The sequence below is a fragment of the Vespa velutina genome, chromosome 21 (genome assembly GCF_912470025.1).
Source record: "Vespa velutina chromosome 21, iVesVel2.1, whole genome shotgun sequence".
Classification (NCBI taxonomy): Eukaryota; Metazoa; Arthropoda; class Insecta; order Hymenoptera; family Vespidae; genus Vespa; species Vespa velutina.
The window spans coordinates 1,482,152-1,497,547 of record NC_062208.1 but is presented as its reverse complement, the minus strand read 5'-3'; the positions used below and the strand labels follow the sequence as shown (position 1 = coordinate 1,497,547).

At 35.3% G+C, this 15,396-nt stretch overlaps 1 protein-coding gene across 4 annotated transcripts in view; it reads right to left on the bottom strand.

The window, feature by feature from the left end:
- Window positions 1–9,144: 9,144 nt before the first annotated feature.
- The window catches only part of LOC124956207 (iroquois-class homeodomain protein IRX-6), a 52,867-nt gene continuing 46,615 nt past the window's right edge, over window positions 9,145–15,396 (bottom strand). For all 4 annotated transcript variants that reach the window (XM_047511694.1, XM_047511695.1, XM_047511693.1 and 1 more), the window contains 2 exons: window positions 11,167–11,471; window positions 9,145–10,296 (listed from right to left, as the gene is read on the bottom strand). In XM_047511694.1, coding sequence (XP_047367650.1) covers window positions 9,275–10,296; window positions 11,167–11,471 — 1,327 coding nt within the window. In that variant the 3' untranslated portion in view covers window positions 9,145–9,274. The remainder of the gene's footprint in view (window positions 10,297–11,166; window positions 11,472–15,396) is intronic.

Here is a 15,396-nt window from a genome sequence, read left to right as displayed (position 1 = left end):
ACTATTATTTGTTAGGATTTTTTATGAAATCCTAACAAATATCATCCATTGGATTAGACTTATCGCTAATTTATTTAAATTATAATTGTTCTTAAAAGGAAAAACAAAAAAAAAAAAAAATCTCTGATCGGAATTGAATCTGTTAGTTTTTAATTTATTAATCATAGATCGATGGATCGATCGATATAATTATCCATTGATAATCATGATCAATTGATACCTTTGATCGGATCTCAATGATCATTATTGACAAGTTGGGTAAATTAAAATTATTTAGAAAAAAAAAAAAAAAAAAAAAAAAAAAAAAAGAAAAAAATTATTCTTCCTTCTTCTTTTTTTTTTTTCTCTCTCTCTCTCTCTCTCTTCCTCTATGCCCTCTTTCGATTCGACGAGTCTCGTTTCGATAGATATATCGTTCGAAGAAGAGACGAGAACGGATAAACGATTTTTTCGAGTAATCGCGAGGGAAGTCGAAGAGTTACAACCTGCCCTTCGTATTCGGCCAATGCGATGGTTTATTCAGGAACAATAGATAGTCTGGAGCATCCGGACCTACGGCGAAGAAGACGCGGCTGCATCAAACATTCGATACCAGAGCCACAAATCGGAGAAAGGTAGACATCGACGATATATTATGATCGTCATGGTATACTCGTAATTTCGTTCTTTACCGATACGGATCATCTAACGCACATATATCTCGATATCTATGCATGATCGAATCAATTTCTACGATTGTTAAAAAAAAAAAAAAAAAAAAAAAAAAAAAAAAAAGAAAAAAGAAAAATTCAAAAATAATATTCCATTAATATTGAATACTTTTTCGAAAAACTTTAATTTTGATATATAAAGTACGACGAGAAGCTTCGATCAAGATCTCATTTTATGATACATGATATTGATTAAAAATGATTCTTCTTCAAAAATTGATCGTAAAAATAATTAATATTTTATATTATATCGAACGTTTGATATTAATTTTTTTTGTCTTTTTTTTTTTTTTTTTATTTAACTTGATCCTATTACTAACAATCATTATTATAATAGTAATCGATGTTATTGGTATTAGTATTGTGCAATATTGTGTGTACGTGCGTACACACGTACACGTTTATGTTGTGTGCGCGTGTACATGTGTACGTGTGTATGAACGATCATTACTAAGAACGAATTAATTTGATTAATCGATTGTATAAATGATAAACGATTAATTTTCTAAGTTCTATGAGAAACAAAAAATACAAGAAAGAAAAAGAAAGAAAAAAAAAATTAAATGAATCAAAATTAACGAAAAAAAAAAAAAACAAACAAAACAAAACAAAAATAAAAATAAATTCCTTCCAACAGGGATACGAAAATAGATGTAATGAAGAAAGAAAGAGAGCGAAAGAAAGAAAAAAAAAAAAGAAAGGAGAAAAAAAAAGAAAAGAGGACTTAAATATCCATAAAGATTATCAGAAGAAATGTAAACAAAATAAGAATGAATGTGCGTGAACGAGTGACCGTGTAAAAGGGAAGAAAGGAGAAGGAAAAAAAAAAAAAAAAAAAAAAAAAAGGAAAAGAAAGAAAAAAAAAAAAAGAAAAAGAAAAAGAAAAAGAAAAAAAGAAGTATGAAGAGATCGCAAAAAAGAATATGGAAATAAAAAGAAGAAAACGAAGGAAGAAAGGTAGGAAGAAAGGAAAAGGAAAAGGAAAAAAAAAAAAAAGAAAAAAGAGGAAACGTTCACAAATGAAACGTCCGGATAGAAATTGAAAGAGACTTTAAAAATACGTGTTGTAATGTTCTATCCGTGTCTAAGCAAACGTGCTTTACTTCAGCGCAAGGGAGCGATCTATCATCAGAGGAACGAAAAGTTTGACGCAACGTCAAAGGCCAAGCCCGTTAATTTTTCACGTCGTTTCACGTGCCAGGGACTTGTCGTTGGTCCTCTTCTTCATGATCCTCATAGGTCGTCGTTGGTCGTCGTCGTTGAGTCGTCGTCGTCGTCGGTCGTCGTCGTTGGTCGTCATATGTCGTCGTTGGTCGTCGTCGTTGGTCGTCATACGTCGTCGTCGAGCTGGTATACACGCCATCTTTCTGATCCGCGTCGTCGACATGGCTGGTCCAGCAAGTTGTCTCGACGTTCCCATTCATTATTCACCTCCTACACGTATACATACACCAGCTTTCGACGTACGTATGTATTTATTTATGTATGTATGTATGTATGTATGTACGTACGTAGATACGCACGTTATCCTAATTCGGAGAAGTAACGTAAACATATGGAGGAGAGATATCGTAAGTCTATTTTCTTCTTTGTTTTTTTTCTTTTTTTTTTTTTTTCTTTTTTTGTTTTTATTTCTCTTTATTTTTTCCTCCTTATTATTTCTTATTTTCTTAATTTTATATATATGTGTAAAAGGACATTGGACGAGCGAGTAACAGAATAATATCGTGGAACTAGTTTTATTTCGTTGGTTTATTTCTTTCTTTTTCTTTTTGTTTTGTTTCTTTTTTTTTCTTCTTCTTTTCTTATTTTTTTCTTTTTTTTTTTTTTTTTTTTTTTTTTTTTTTTTTTTTTTTTTTTTTTAAATGACAGATTCATTCCCTCCATTGGATAAAATGAAGGAAGAAGAAAAGAGAAAAAAAAAAGAGAGAAAAGGAAGACGAAAGAATGAAAGATTTTCTCTTAAGAATTTCTTTTACAATGTCTCGATATGTTTTATTATATTTTACTTTTTATTTTCTTTTATTATATTGCCAGAACCTCGTAGTAATTATTAACGCCATTAAATCAAATATTAAATTATATTATTGTACGATTCAAAAGTTAGCGTTACGAATAATGACGATATATATACATATATATATATATATATATATATATATATATATATACATAGGTAGATTGATAACTATGTAGTACGAAATAATTATTAACGAGCTTTAAGAAGCGGGCAAGCGGGAAATGAAAAATTCAGAAATCCGGTAATATCTTTGCCTACGACCCGGTTAATTACCATACGTTAATTATCATGGCGTTAAAACACTGCCGGCAGCTATGCCGGGTCGCCTTTCAAAGTACTTTAGAGCGAGAAAGAGAGAAAGAGAGAAAAGAAAGAGAAAGATAGATAGATAGAGAGAAAGAGAGAGAGAGAGAGAGAGAGAGAGAGAGAGAGAGAGAAAGCGTTTCATATACAAAGTATATGTATATACCTGTCTATATCGGTATTGACATATATATATATATATATACATATACATATACATAAGTATATATACGACACGTATATTGAATATATATTACATCATGCTAAGAAAGTTACCACCCCCTAACTCTCTCTCTCTCTCTCTCTATCTATCTATCTCTCTTTCTCTTTCTTATTCTCCTTCTCTTCACCGTCCACCCCTTAGAGTATTTACGATGCGAACTTTGCTTTAACTTTGCCGATGTTTTAACTTTATCGCGACCAAAGTATGATTTTACGAGAGGCCGCGGGCTAAATATGCCCGCGTCGTAAAATTAACGGCGTTTCCATAAAGGAATCCCGGTGCTTGCGTTGAAACTCGATAAAGGCCAATAAAGCATTACCGCGCGTAACGCGTTTAGCCAAGTTTTATCGTTCCTCTCCTTGAAAGTCAACGTGAAGGTGTCCGAGAAATCGTGAATACTTTAGTTAAAATCATTTTACTCTTTATGGATAAAACGTTTGTATGTCCGGAGTTCGAGAACCGTGGAGACGGGGCAATGAAGGGTGAAGGAAGTTAGGGCGATATGGTATAATGCGATAAAATTATCGTCGAACGATTAATCTCATGTATCTTACCGTATGATTCAAGTATCTTTGAAATTTCTTTATATAACTTTTTTATTAATTTATATTATTTGTTAAAGATTAATATCAATATTAGATTTAATGATGATCTTTAGATCGACTATCTTCCGTTTTGCAAATGATCTATAGATCTCAGAAATTTATAACTTATTACTATGAAATTGATATAATTGAAAAGGAAAAATAAAAGATGTAAGGTAAATCATTTCTAATGTAATATTTTTCTAATTGTAGATTCACGACTTCCTTTATAGTTTTTCTCTCGGAACGTTTGATGGATCTTAGAAATTCATGATTTAACAATTTAAATTGTTATAACTTTTATAGAAAAAATAAAAATAAAAGTAAAATTATAAATATGATATGAAATTATTCTAAATCGTTGTTCTTTTCTGCAATTTCTATTTTTAGAATTTTAATGAGTTCTCGAATTTTAATATCTCAGACTTTAATATAATTTTTATATATTGAAGTTAATAAAAAAAAATTTCACGTAAAATATTTTCGTAAAATATTTTCTGAATGATCTTATTTATAGTTTTTACATTTGAACGATCCAACTATCATGAAGTTTCGAAATTAAATATCTCGAATCGATATATAAAACTTGTTAAGAAAAAAAAAAAAAAAAAGAAAACAATAAAAAACAAAACAAAACAAAACAAAATGAAAGCTAGATAATTACGAATATAAAATCTTTCTATTATATCGAATAACCTTCTGTCTATTAGAATCTTACAGAGTTCAGATTTTTACTATAAATATTCAAAATTTTGATATAATCTAGAAAAATTAAAAAAAGAGAAAAAGAAAAGGAAAAAAGAAAGATTAAAAGTCCATGACCTTGTCCTTAAATATCCCAAAAAGATTTCATTTCTTTATAGATTTCCATTATATATATATATATATATATATATTTTTTTTTTTCTTTTTGTTTTGGAAGAAAAACATTATGGACTGGAATATTAGATTTGGATAAAAAAAAGCATTAGACAATTTCGAATAACAAATTTCATTCGTCGTATAGATATATGAATTGAACTGCAACATATGCATGATGCGCGTAGTACTCCAGAAAGTAGAAAAAAAAAAAGAGGAAAAAAAGAAAAACACAAAAGAAAGAAAGGAGGAAAGGAAAAAAAAAAAACAGAAAGAGAGAACAAAAAAGCAATGAAAAAAAGAAAAAGAAAAACTCGCGAGTATTAACGACATCACGTTAAATACGGCAGATTAAATAAACGCACGAGTAAATCGAAGTCCATGAAATATTGTATCATCAATGATGATGTTGATTACATATATACACACGTTCTAATGGATATCGCGAAAGGCGTAAGAATGAAAAGAGTTCCTCTCACCCCCCCTCCTCCTCCTCCTCCTCCCCTTCCGCCCCTTAAAAGATCACGATAACGCATGCTAAGATGTCTCGTCGTATCGATGATTACCATCTAATTTCTTTCCTTTTCTTTTTTCTTCTTCTCTCTCTCTCTCTCTCTCTCTCTCTCTTTCTCTCTCTTTTCTCTTTCCCGTTTTATATCTCCCTCTCTTTAAAGCGTAAATTAACGTTAGCAAACTTGAAAACCATAATGGTCCTACCCGTGCCGGTAGATAATCTTGTCTTCGTAAATGCCGTTGAACATGATCGTTTTACAACTGGACTACCACCACTGCATTTGTAAAACGTTTGTATATGCATTCGCACTTACATATATATATATATATATATATGCGTAACAGAGGTCTAAGGTATTTCCGTATGTTCCCACATTTATACGTACATATATATATATATATATATATATATATATATATATATACATATGCATATACATACATACATATATATATTTTTTTTTCCCATTGTGGTATCTTTACGGTCACGTAAAACGACTTTAACGTGCGATTGCAGTAGCATTCTTGGATACTAACGACGTTCCAACGTTTCAAAGGTATTCGACTATCCTTCATTATTATTAGCTACCGATACTAAATCTCTCTCTCTCTCTCTCTCTCTCTCTCTCTCTCTCTCATTCTCTATCTATCTATGTATCTCTCTTTATTTTTGTTTTACTTTGACGAGTTTTACGACTTTAAAGATTTTTCAATAAGAATAAGTAAGTAACCTCTAAGGGTAAGAGCACGGGGGGGGGGTGGAGGAAGGGTGAAGGGGGAGGAGTGGGCGATTGAAAAGAAAAAGGATACAAAAGATCGAGCGCATAACTTTGAAAGATCTAGGTGGACGAGATGAAAGGTATATATAAGACGAGTAAGGCGTGGTAGGTAGGTAGATAGGTAGGTAGGTAGGTAGGTAGGTAGGTAGATAGGTAGAGAGGAGGTATGGGAAGGGGGCGAGTTCTACAACCCTTTGAAAGTTTATGCCGATTCAGGAACGAGTTGATTCATGAAGACGGGATGGACCTCCTTGGGATCCGCGGTTCTGTGCCCCCAAGGCCTTGGCGGGTGGTCTCCAAGCTTGATTTCTTGTTTCCTCCACTGCGACCGATCGGTCGCAACCTACGTAGATCTCTCTCTCTTTCTTTCTTATTCTGTGTATCTGTGTCTCTTTCTCCTACGTTGGCTACTTCGTTCGTTCCGAATCGAAAAGAATGAGAGAGAGAGAGAGAGAGAGAAAGAGAGATGAAACGAGACCAGCATTCCCTTGCTGTCCAATGTGTATACCTATAGCGATTGTCGATTTAAATGTTTACTAATAACCAGGCTTGTCCCGCAACCACCCAGAAGTCGGTCGCGCTTTGCATTTTTATAAGTACATCCAGCGGCCGGTTCCAAGAACGAGAGGACGTTTCATATTCATCCAGACTACGATGTGGACGGAGAAGATATACCCTCTTTCCTCTTCTCCTCTCCTCTCATCTTTTCTCCATTGGTTTACTCTATTCTATTCTATTCTATTCCATTCTACTCTATTCTATTCTATTCTATTCCATTCTACTCTATTCTATTCTATTCCATTCTATTCTATTCTATTCCATTTTGTTCTAGTCTATTCTATTCTTTCGACTACTCCATCGAAGTTATTGTCTTTCATTTTCTCTTCGGATTCAGGCGCCAGAATGAATCTCAGATGTGATTCACTTGCGAACGATTGATATCACGATGATACTCCATATACTATGTGTACATATACATATATATATATATATAACTGTTCTTATCAGATTTCTGAAATATCTTTATCTTTTGCCCTAATTGTCTTATTTTTTCTTTTCTTTTTTTTTTGTCTTTCCTTATTCTCAATTAAATGTTGTTATCTCATTTTTTTTTCTTCGCAATAGATACTTCATATATATATATATATAAATATCGAAATAAAAAATATTATAAACATTAAATATTATATAATGATATTATTTATATATAAAAATATTAGAAATATTGGAAATATTAGAAATAAAAAATATATTATATATATTTATATATATAATAAAAAAGAAAGATTGATCAAAAAATTATGAGATAATAATTCTTTACTTACCGGTTGATCTAAGTCTAATTATATATATATATATATATATATATATATATATATATATATATATATATATATATTATGAAATTGATAGTGAGTGGGAAAATAAGGAGTATGTGGAAGGGAACGGTATTACGGAGTATAACAAGGGAATTATAAATTTCATTCGATTTCTTTCTGTTGTTTTCTTTTTTTTTTTTTTTTTTTTTTTTTTCGTAATGATTCATTTATTGCGAAAAGACACAGTCTGCGCTCGTTGGGCGCTGCCAATGTGGCAATCGCGTTGAGCCGCGTGAAATTTTGTTTTTGACACGAATGACTAAAAGGTGATGGCAATCTCGTTCGCTATCGACATGACACGATATGTTTTCTTTTCCCCCATTTTCTTTTCAGCTGCTTGTTTGTGTGTTTGTGTGTGTTCTTTATCCCATTTCTTCTTCCACTTCTTCTTCCTCTTCTTCTTCTTCTTCTTCTTCTTCTTCTTTTTTTTTTTTGCATTTTTTTCATTTTTTGCTTTTTTCTTTTTTCTCTTTTTCTTCCTTTAAACGACCGTTACGCCCTTTCAACACGCCCTTTCACACACTTAAGTATAACACTTTTCCCGTTGTCTTCGCACTCTCTCTCTCTCTCTCTCTCTCTCTCTTTCTCTCTCTCATACTTTTTCACGGACAATGATTTCTTTTATCTTTTTGTTTATGTTTTACTTTTGTCAACGCGATGATAGAGCGTAACGGGAATCTCAATGGTGAGGCAAATCGCGAGCGGAATCCATACCTCGTCACAATCGACCGAGCCGACGCGAATAGATGATATAAACATTGCGATAACAATAATAATTAATCATATTAATAATAATAATAATAATAATAATAATAATAATAATAATAATAATAATAATAATGATAATAATAATAATAATAATAATAATAATAATAATAATAATAATAATAATAATAATGATTATGACGATGGCGAGATGACGATGACGATGACTATGATGAAGAGGACGATGATCATCGGTACGAATAATGATCTCGTGATAATAATAATATTAAAAATAATAATATTATTAATAATGATAATAATAATAATAATAATAATAATAATAATAATAATATTAATAATATGAAATAATAATAATAATAATAATAATAATAATAATAATAATAATAATTGTGTACCTACTCTACATACAATACATACACTGGCCGGACGCTCTCTACTAGGCCATCTCTACTATTTACAAACGCATAAATAATAATATTATCGTCATATGTTTATGTATATTTATATATATATATATAATATTTATATATAATGTGTTACTATCGAGTCAGCGCTAGGATAGTTTTACCATGATAGCCGTAGCTTCTACGGATATTCAGGACTACGATTTCTCGTTGATCGAAGACAACCGGATGTGAATTGGAAAAGGGATTGGGATAAGGACAGGAGGGGGATGACGGAAAAGGGGGAGATGGGGGATAAAAGCGGGATAAAAAGGGGTGGCCGTGTTGTGAAGTTATCATACTCCAATGTCGTTCACACTGTACACTAATTACAAGATTGTAGTCTGTCATTATTGTCGGACACACCAGAGCACAGCACAGTTTGTCGCATACGATGAAATAATCGTATGGCGACCATAAAAGTCTTGTCTCTATTATTTTTTTTTTCTTCTTCTTTTTCATCTTCTTTTTTCTCTTTGTTTCCCTTCTTCTTTTCCTCCTTTCTTTCTTTCTTTTTTCTTGTTGTTGTTGTCGTTGTTGTTGTTGTTGTTGTTGTTGTTGTTGTTGTTGTTGTTGTTGTTGTTATTTCCCTTTCCCATTCTTTTTTTTTCTTTTTCCCCCCTTTATATTCTTTCGTTTAAAGAGTTGAGACACTTACTTTTTGTTTGTTTGTTTGTTTTTTTTTTCTTGTATTTATTTATTTATTTATTTATTTATTTATTTATTATACGTCGAATCACACTCGTCCAGGCGATTTGAGCTCTTGACTTGGTGGCAAGCCACCGGTTGGATGAGGCGAATGATCAGATCCACCCGAGGATGCCGTCGATGATGACGACGGTGAGAGACCGGACGACGCTGTTGTAAGCATAACCGTATGTCCACCGGTAACGCCGGAATTTCCATTGATCGAGAACGGTTTAGCGTTATTGGCGCCTGGTATTGACGAGGAGGATGACGTTAATATGCTCGGAGCGGTCGAGGGTGGCATAACACCACCCAGACCGCCCAATGTTCTCGAGTAACTTTCGAGCAATGACATATCTCCGGAACCAAGGTGGGAGGCCCCATAGAAGTTTCGATAAAAGTCCGGGTGAGGCCTTACAAATTGTGTACCTGGATGCATCACCGGGTGTAACGGATGATGAGGTGGTAAACGACTCGCCAATGGGCTCACTAGCTTTCCAGGAACACCACCTGTACCAGCTCCTCCTCCTCCTACTCCACCTCCACCACCACCACCACCACCGCCTCCTCCTCCTCCTCCACCACCACCACCACCGCCACCACCACCACCAACTCCACCACCTCCTCCCGTACCAGCATACGGCGACGTCAGACCCGTCATCGTCGTTGGATTAGGACTTTGTTGTTCACCATCCTTACTTGCCATGTCGGCCAACGACCAAATCCTTGGCTTCGTCGTCACTGCACTACCCGTCGATGGTGCACTCGTACTAGGTGGTAAATGATGATGACCACTAGGCGACGTACTCTCCGGCGATGGATGACGAAGTAATCGGCCATGGCTTGATGCAAGGTATGCCGGATGTTGAAGCTGTAAGGGATGCCTTGGCTCCCTTTGATCGTATAGACATTCCGGACTATCCGGACCACTGTCCGCACGTGACTCACTCCATTCACTCTCCGTTCTACCCTGTGCTCCAGCAGAACCACCGCTGGTGCCATGTAATAGGTCCAATCTGTGAGCTGGCCGTTCACCGTCCTCGCTCGAACCCGTACCCGAATCCTTTGAATCTGTAATTATCGAATTTATCCTCCTTTATGGTATGACATCCTAATAACATTATCACATTTTTATCGTTGATTTCATTATCTGAAATGAATTTGGATCTACCGAAAAGTTCTCCTCCTCCTCCTCCTCCTCCTCCTCCTCCTCCTTTTCCTCCTCCTCCTTCTACTTCTACTCCTGTCAATTTTGATTTGTGTATTAAAGAAGTTAATATACCTATCCCTTTTTTTTGTTCTGTTTTGTTTTGTCTTTTTTTTTTGGTTGTTGTTGTTGTTCTTGTTTTTGTTTTTTTTTTTTTTTGACACTATTTTTCGCGGCGTTTAATTTCGACGAGATAATTTTTTATTAAACATTAACAATTTCTTCTTCGATGATTAGTCCTTTTCTTTTTATTTTTTCCTTTTTTTATTTATTTTTTTTTTCTATTTTTTTTTTTTTTTTTTAAATCAATTAGAAGTTAACCCTTTGGAAGAAGATAATAAGTATAATCTATTCGTGAACTGACACGTTAATTTCTATTAATATTAACAATCTTTTATCTTGATAGGGAATACAATTGTTCGAAGTTTTTTCTTTTTTTCTTTTGATTAATTAAGCAGTCAATTAATTAGAGAGAGAAAAAATTGATCTTCCTCGGAAAAGAACACGATACATTCTGACGTTATTTAAAAATTCATAATTATCGTTGATATTAACACATCACAGAGTATTTACATTATATACTCGTCCGTGAAAGTTGAAGAAAAAAAAGAAACAAAAAAAAAAACAAAAAAAAAAAACAAAAAAAAAAAAAGAAATCCATGTTAAAGCAGAACTTTTTGATAGACGTAAATAAAGATTCAATCATTGTAAAAAGTCTATTAAATAAAACTCACCGAGACGATCCTTTTCATCGACGCTCTTTCTACCGCTATCGTCATCCTCGTTATTGTTATCCTCATCCTCGACTCTGTTACGTGGTTCCCACGTCATTTTATTCTCCTTTTTCAATCTCCTTCGTGCATTGGCAAACCACGTCGAGACCTGCGTCAACGTCATCTTCGTGATTATAGCCAGCATGATCTTCTCGCCTTTAGTAGGATAAGGATTCTTCTTATGTTCGTTCAGCCAAGCCTTCAAAGTGCTCGTCGTTTCTCTCGTAGCATTTTTCCGCCTTGCACCGTTCAAATCCATCCCATAACTGTAACGAAAGAAGCAAAGAAAAAAAAAAAAAAAAAAAAAAAAAAAAAAAGAAATAAAGTAAAAATAAAAAGTGAGATCAGATTAACAATTATCTTTTAAATATTTACATTTACATTTACGATTCGTTCTGAAGCTTACGTACTTTTATATATCGTAGCTGATCAATCGTGCAAAATTTTTTTACGATTTTATAGTTTTAAGTTTAAAAATTTCTTCCGGCCATTCGTAATAATCGAACGATTACATGGCAATCGAAATACTTTGGAAACTTTTACATAAACTAGTTAAACGTTGAACGTTTATATTTGAAAAGATTAAAAAATCTAAAGATAGATAAATAATTAGAACAATATCGATAGAAATCATTAGATCCGTCTGTCTATCTTATACGAAAGATCTATCTATCTATCTATCTATCTATTTATCTCGATCATCTTTATCCATTATCATTTTCCCATTGACCCATTTGAAATTCAAACAAATAAGTCGGCTAATTAGCCGATCAAAAGGAACGACCGAAGTAATAAGTCAATGTTAATTCGAGTTATAAATAAAACTTAGATATACTAAATATCGTAAATAAGAAACACGGCTATTATTCTTCTTCTTTTTCTTCATCTTCATCATCATCATCATCTTCTTCTTCTTCTTCTTCTTCTTCATTTTTATCCTCGTTTCTTTCTTCTTCTATTTCTACATCTATTTCTTGGTTCCTTAATTGGAACGCGGTTACGATCGTACGAGTTATCCGTTTATTAAGCCATCCGATCGTTAAGCGTCTTCATCGTCTGAAGGATGCGCGTGACCCGGATACAAGCGGTCTGGAATAGACCAGAAGGAGGAGAAGGTAAAGTCGCTTTGGAGAGGACGATGAAGAGGAAAAGAGAAAGAAAGAAAGAAAGAAAGAAAGAAGGAAGGAAGGAAGGAAGGAAGGAAGGAAAGAAAGAAAGATAGATAGAAGAAGAAGAAGAGAGAAGAAAAAAAAAAAGGAAAGAAAAGAAGGAATCCTGGAATCACCGCGGAAGGTCGTGTCGGGAAAACTTATCCAATCGTGAGACTCGTTACGCCTTCGCGAACGTTATAAAAGTCTGAGTCCTGCTTAGTTAAAAGAGAGAGAGAAAGAGAGAGAGAGAGAGAAGCTATAAGCGGAAAGGTAGTACTTTCATCCCAAGAGCAGATCTCTATCTAACGGTTTAAGCTCTTTCCCTTCCATCCTAAAAAAAGGAGGAGAGGTGTCCTCTGTCCTCTCTCTCTCTCTCTCTCTCTCTTTTACTTTCTTTCTTTCTCCATCTATCTGTCTCTTTCTATCTTTTTTTTTCTCTCCTTTCTTTAGTCGTCTGCCTCACCCAGTCCGTCCGAAGCGACCGACCCTCTGGGATCCCATTACTAAAAGACTAACCCTTATCAAAGATTAAACTTTGGTATAACTGCTGAATCGACGGGATCGAAATTAAATTTTCCAGCGTTGGGCGACCGTCCGGTACTCTCTCTAGAGAGAGAGAGAGAGATGCTTCTCGATCCCTTCTACCATTTTCTATCTCTTTCTCTCTCGCTCTCTCTCATTCATCTTCTGTCTTCTTCCTCTCTACCGTTAGATATGTACCATCCTCTCTTTCTCTATTCTCGACCGACGTTTTTCTTTTTCCAACCGATAAGAGCACCACCCAAGGGAGATGAGACGCGACTACTTCGGCTCGAAACTCTAAGTACTCTAACGGCTTTTCTACGAGATCCTCATACTTCGCATGATCTTTCTCTCTCTCTCTCTCTCTCTCTCTCTCTTTCACTCTCATCGTTTTTTTTCTTTTTCCTTTTTTCTTTATTTGCTTTCCCTTTTTTTCTTTTGTTTTCTTTTTTCGATACTATTCTTTTCTCGTCCGAGAACTCTCTTGATACAGAAATCGTGTGAATAATTTTCTTCGATAAAAGATCCATACGATATATGTATGATATGTATCGTATATATATGTCATTTCAACGAGGATAGCCGCCATTTCGTCATAACGCAAATCACTCTAACGGGGATTATGTTAAATAAGAAATATCGTTTGAGAGATTTGTACGCGAGTAATAGAAAAAGAAATATGTATATACGATGCGATAGAATCGTTCTACCGGAAAACGAGCGACAGTCTTCTCTCTCTCTCTCTCTTTTTTCTTTTCTTTAAGAGTTCAGAAAAAAGAAAGAGAGACAGAGAGAGAGAGAGAAAAAATTGGTAACATTGAGACATAGAACAGTGAGAACGGCTGACGATTTATTTCATTTCAAAGAGACATCGAAAGGTAGCCCCAACGTCACGGCCGTCGCCATTATTGAGCTTTATTTTCACCCTATGGAACGCGACGCGTGGGTAGGAAAAGAGATAGCCAGAGAATGTTGATATGTGTATGTATCTGTGTACGTGTGTATGTGCGTGTGAAAGACAGACAGAGAGAGAAAAAGAAAGAGAGGGAGAGAAGGAGGAAGGGAGAGACCTACCAACACTGCAGAGAAAACACCAGGAGATGGAAAATTAATAAAACTGTCACTTATCCAGCTTTCTTTCTGCCTCCAAAGAGAGAGAGAGAGAGAGAGAGAGAACGAAGGACAACATACAAATATATCTATCACCCTTTTCTCACTCCCATTTCATTCTCCCTTCTACCCCTCCCTCTATGCCTCTTCTCTCAATCCCTTTTTCCTATCCTCTTCATGCTCAGGCACTCTGGCCGATCGCAAATTTCAACAGTTTGGTTTTATTCAGGTGGTAGGAATATATACGGGTGGTGGTAGAAAACGAAGACTCTAAACATTTCAATTTGGCAGCATTGGTCCCGCTTTCATACCGATATACATCTCTTTCTTTTCGAATCCTCCTCTTCTATATCAGAGTCTCTCTCTCTCTCTCTTTCTCTCTCGCTCTCGCTCTCTCTCTCTCTCTCTCTCTCTCACTCACTCCATTCAGAGTATCCCGTAAAAATGTACGAACGCACACGCGTGTCCCATGGCTGATACGTCGTCTCTCGTACATACAGGATAAACGCGAAGAAGAGACGTAAAAGGGTAAAAGGGAGTACGACGACGAACTGGCTCTGAATCGTTGAAACAGAGTGGAAAAAAATGAGAGAGAGAGGGAGAGAGAGAGAGAGAAACACAGAGAAAGAGAGAGAGAGAGAGATAGAAAGAAGAGTAAAAAAAAAAAAAAAGGAAAAAAAAAAAAGAAAAAAAAGAGGAGTAAAAGAGAAAGAAGGTGGAAAGGCCGAGAGAGGAAGGTGAAAGAGTAGGTGGTGGTAGAGTAGGTAGAGAGGGATGGCTTAACCCCAGTCTGTTTGCGAGGAGCAAATGGCGTTCTGCAGTTATTTTAAAATTCAGTCGGTGGCAGGGGGTGCGGATCGGATTAAAAAATCAGAGTGGAAGCTTGTTTCTCATGATAACAGCCAGCCGCCCCCGAGAGCGGCAACTGCTGCTTTCTACCGATTCCGCCACTCTTTTCCTCCTTCTCCTCCACCTCTACCTCTACCTCTACCTCTACCTCTACCTCCTCTTCCTCCAACTCCAGATCCGACGGTTCTCTATATCTCTACCTCTGCCATTCGCGTCTCTCTCTCTCTCTCTCTCTCTCTCTCACTTTGTCTTCTTCCTTTCCATACCCCTTTCGCTCTACCACTTTCTATCTCTTTCTCTCCCTCTCTCTCTCTCTCTCTCTCTCTCTCTCTCTATCTATCTCGATGCACATTGTTCCTGTCGCTTCTATCTCTACCTTCCTCTGCTTCCTTCTTTCTCACCCTCAACCGTTTTCGGCACGGTTCCCTCAATCTATCTCTCACCCAACCATTGCCATCCCCGATATCACCAACGTTACCACTACCACTACCATCACCATCAACCATAACCATCACTACCACCAACCCTGGGCGTCATCGCCATCACCATCGTCCTCCGC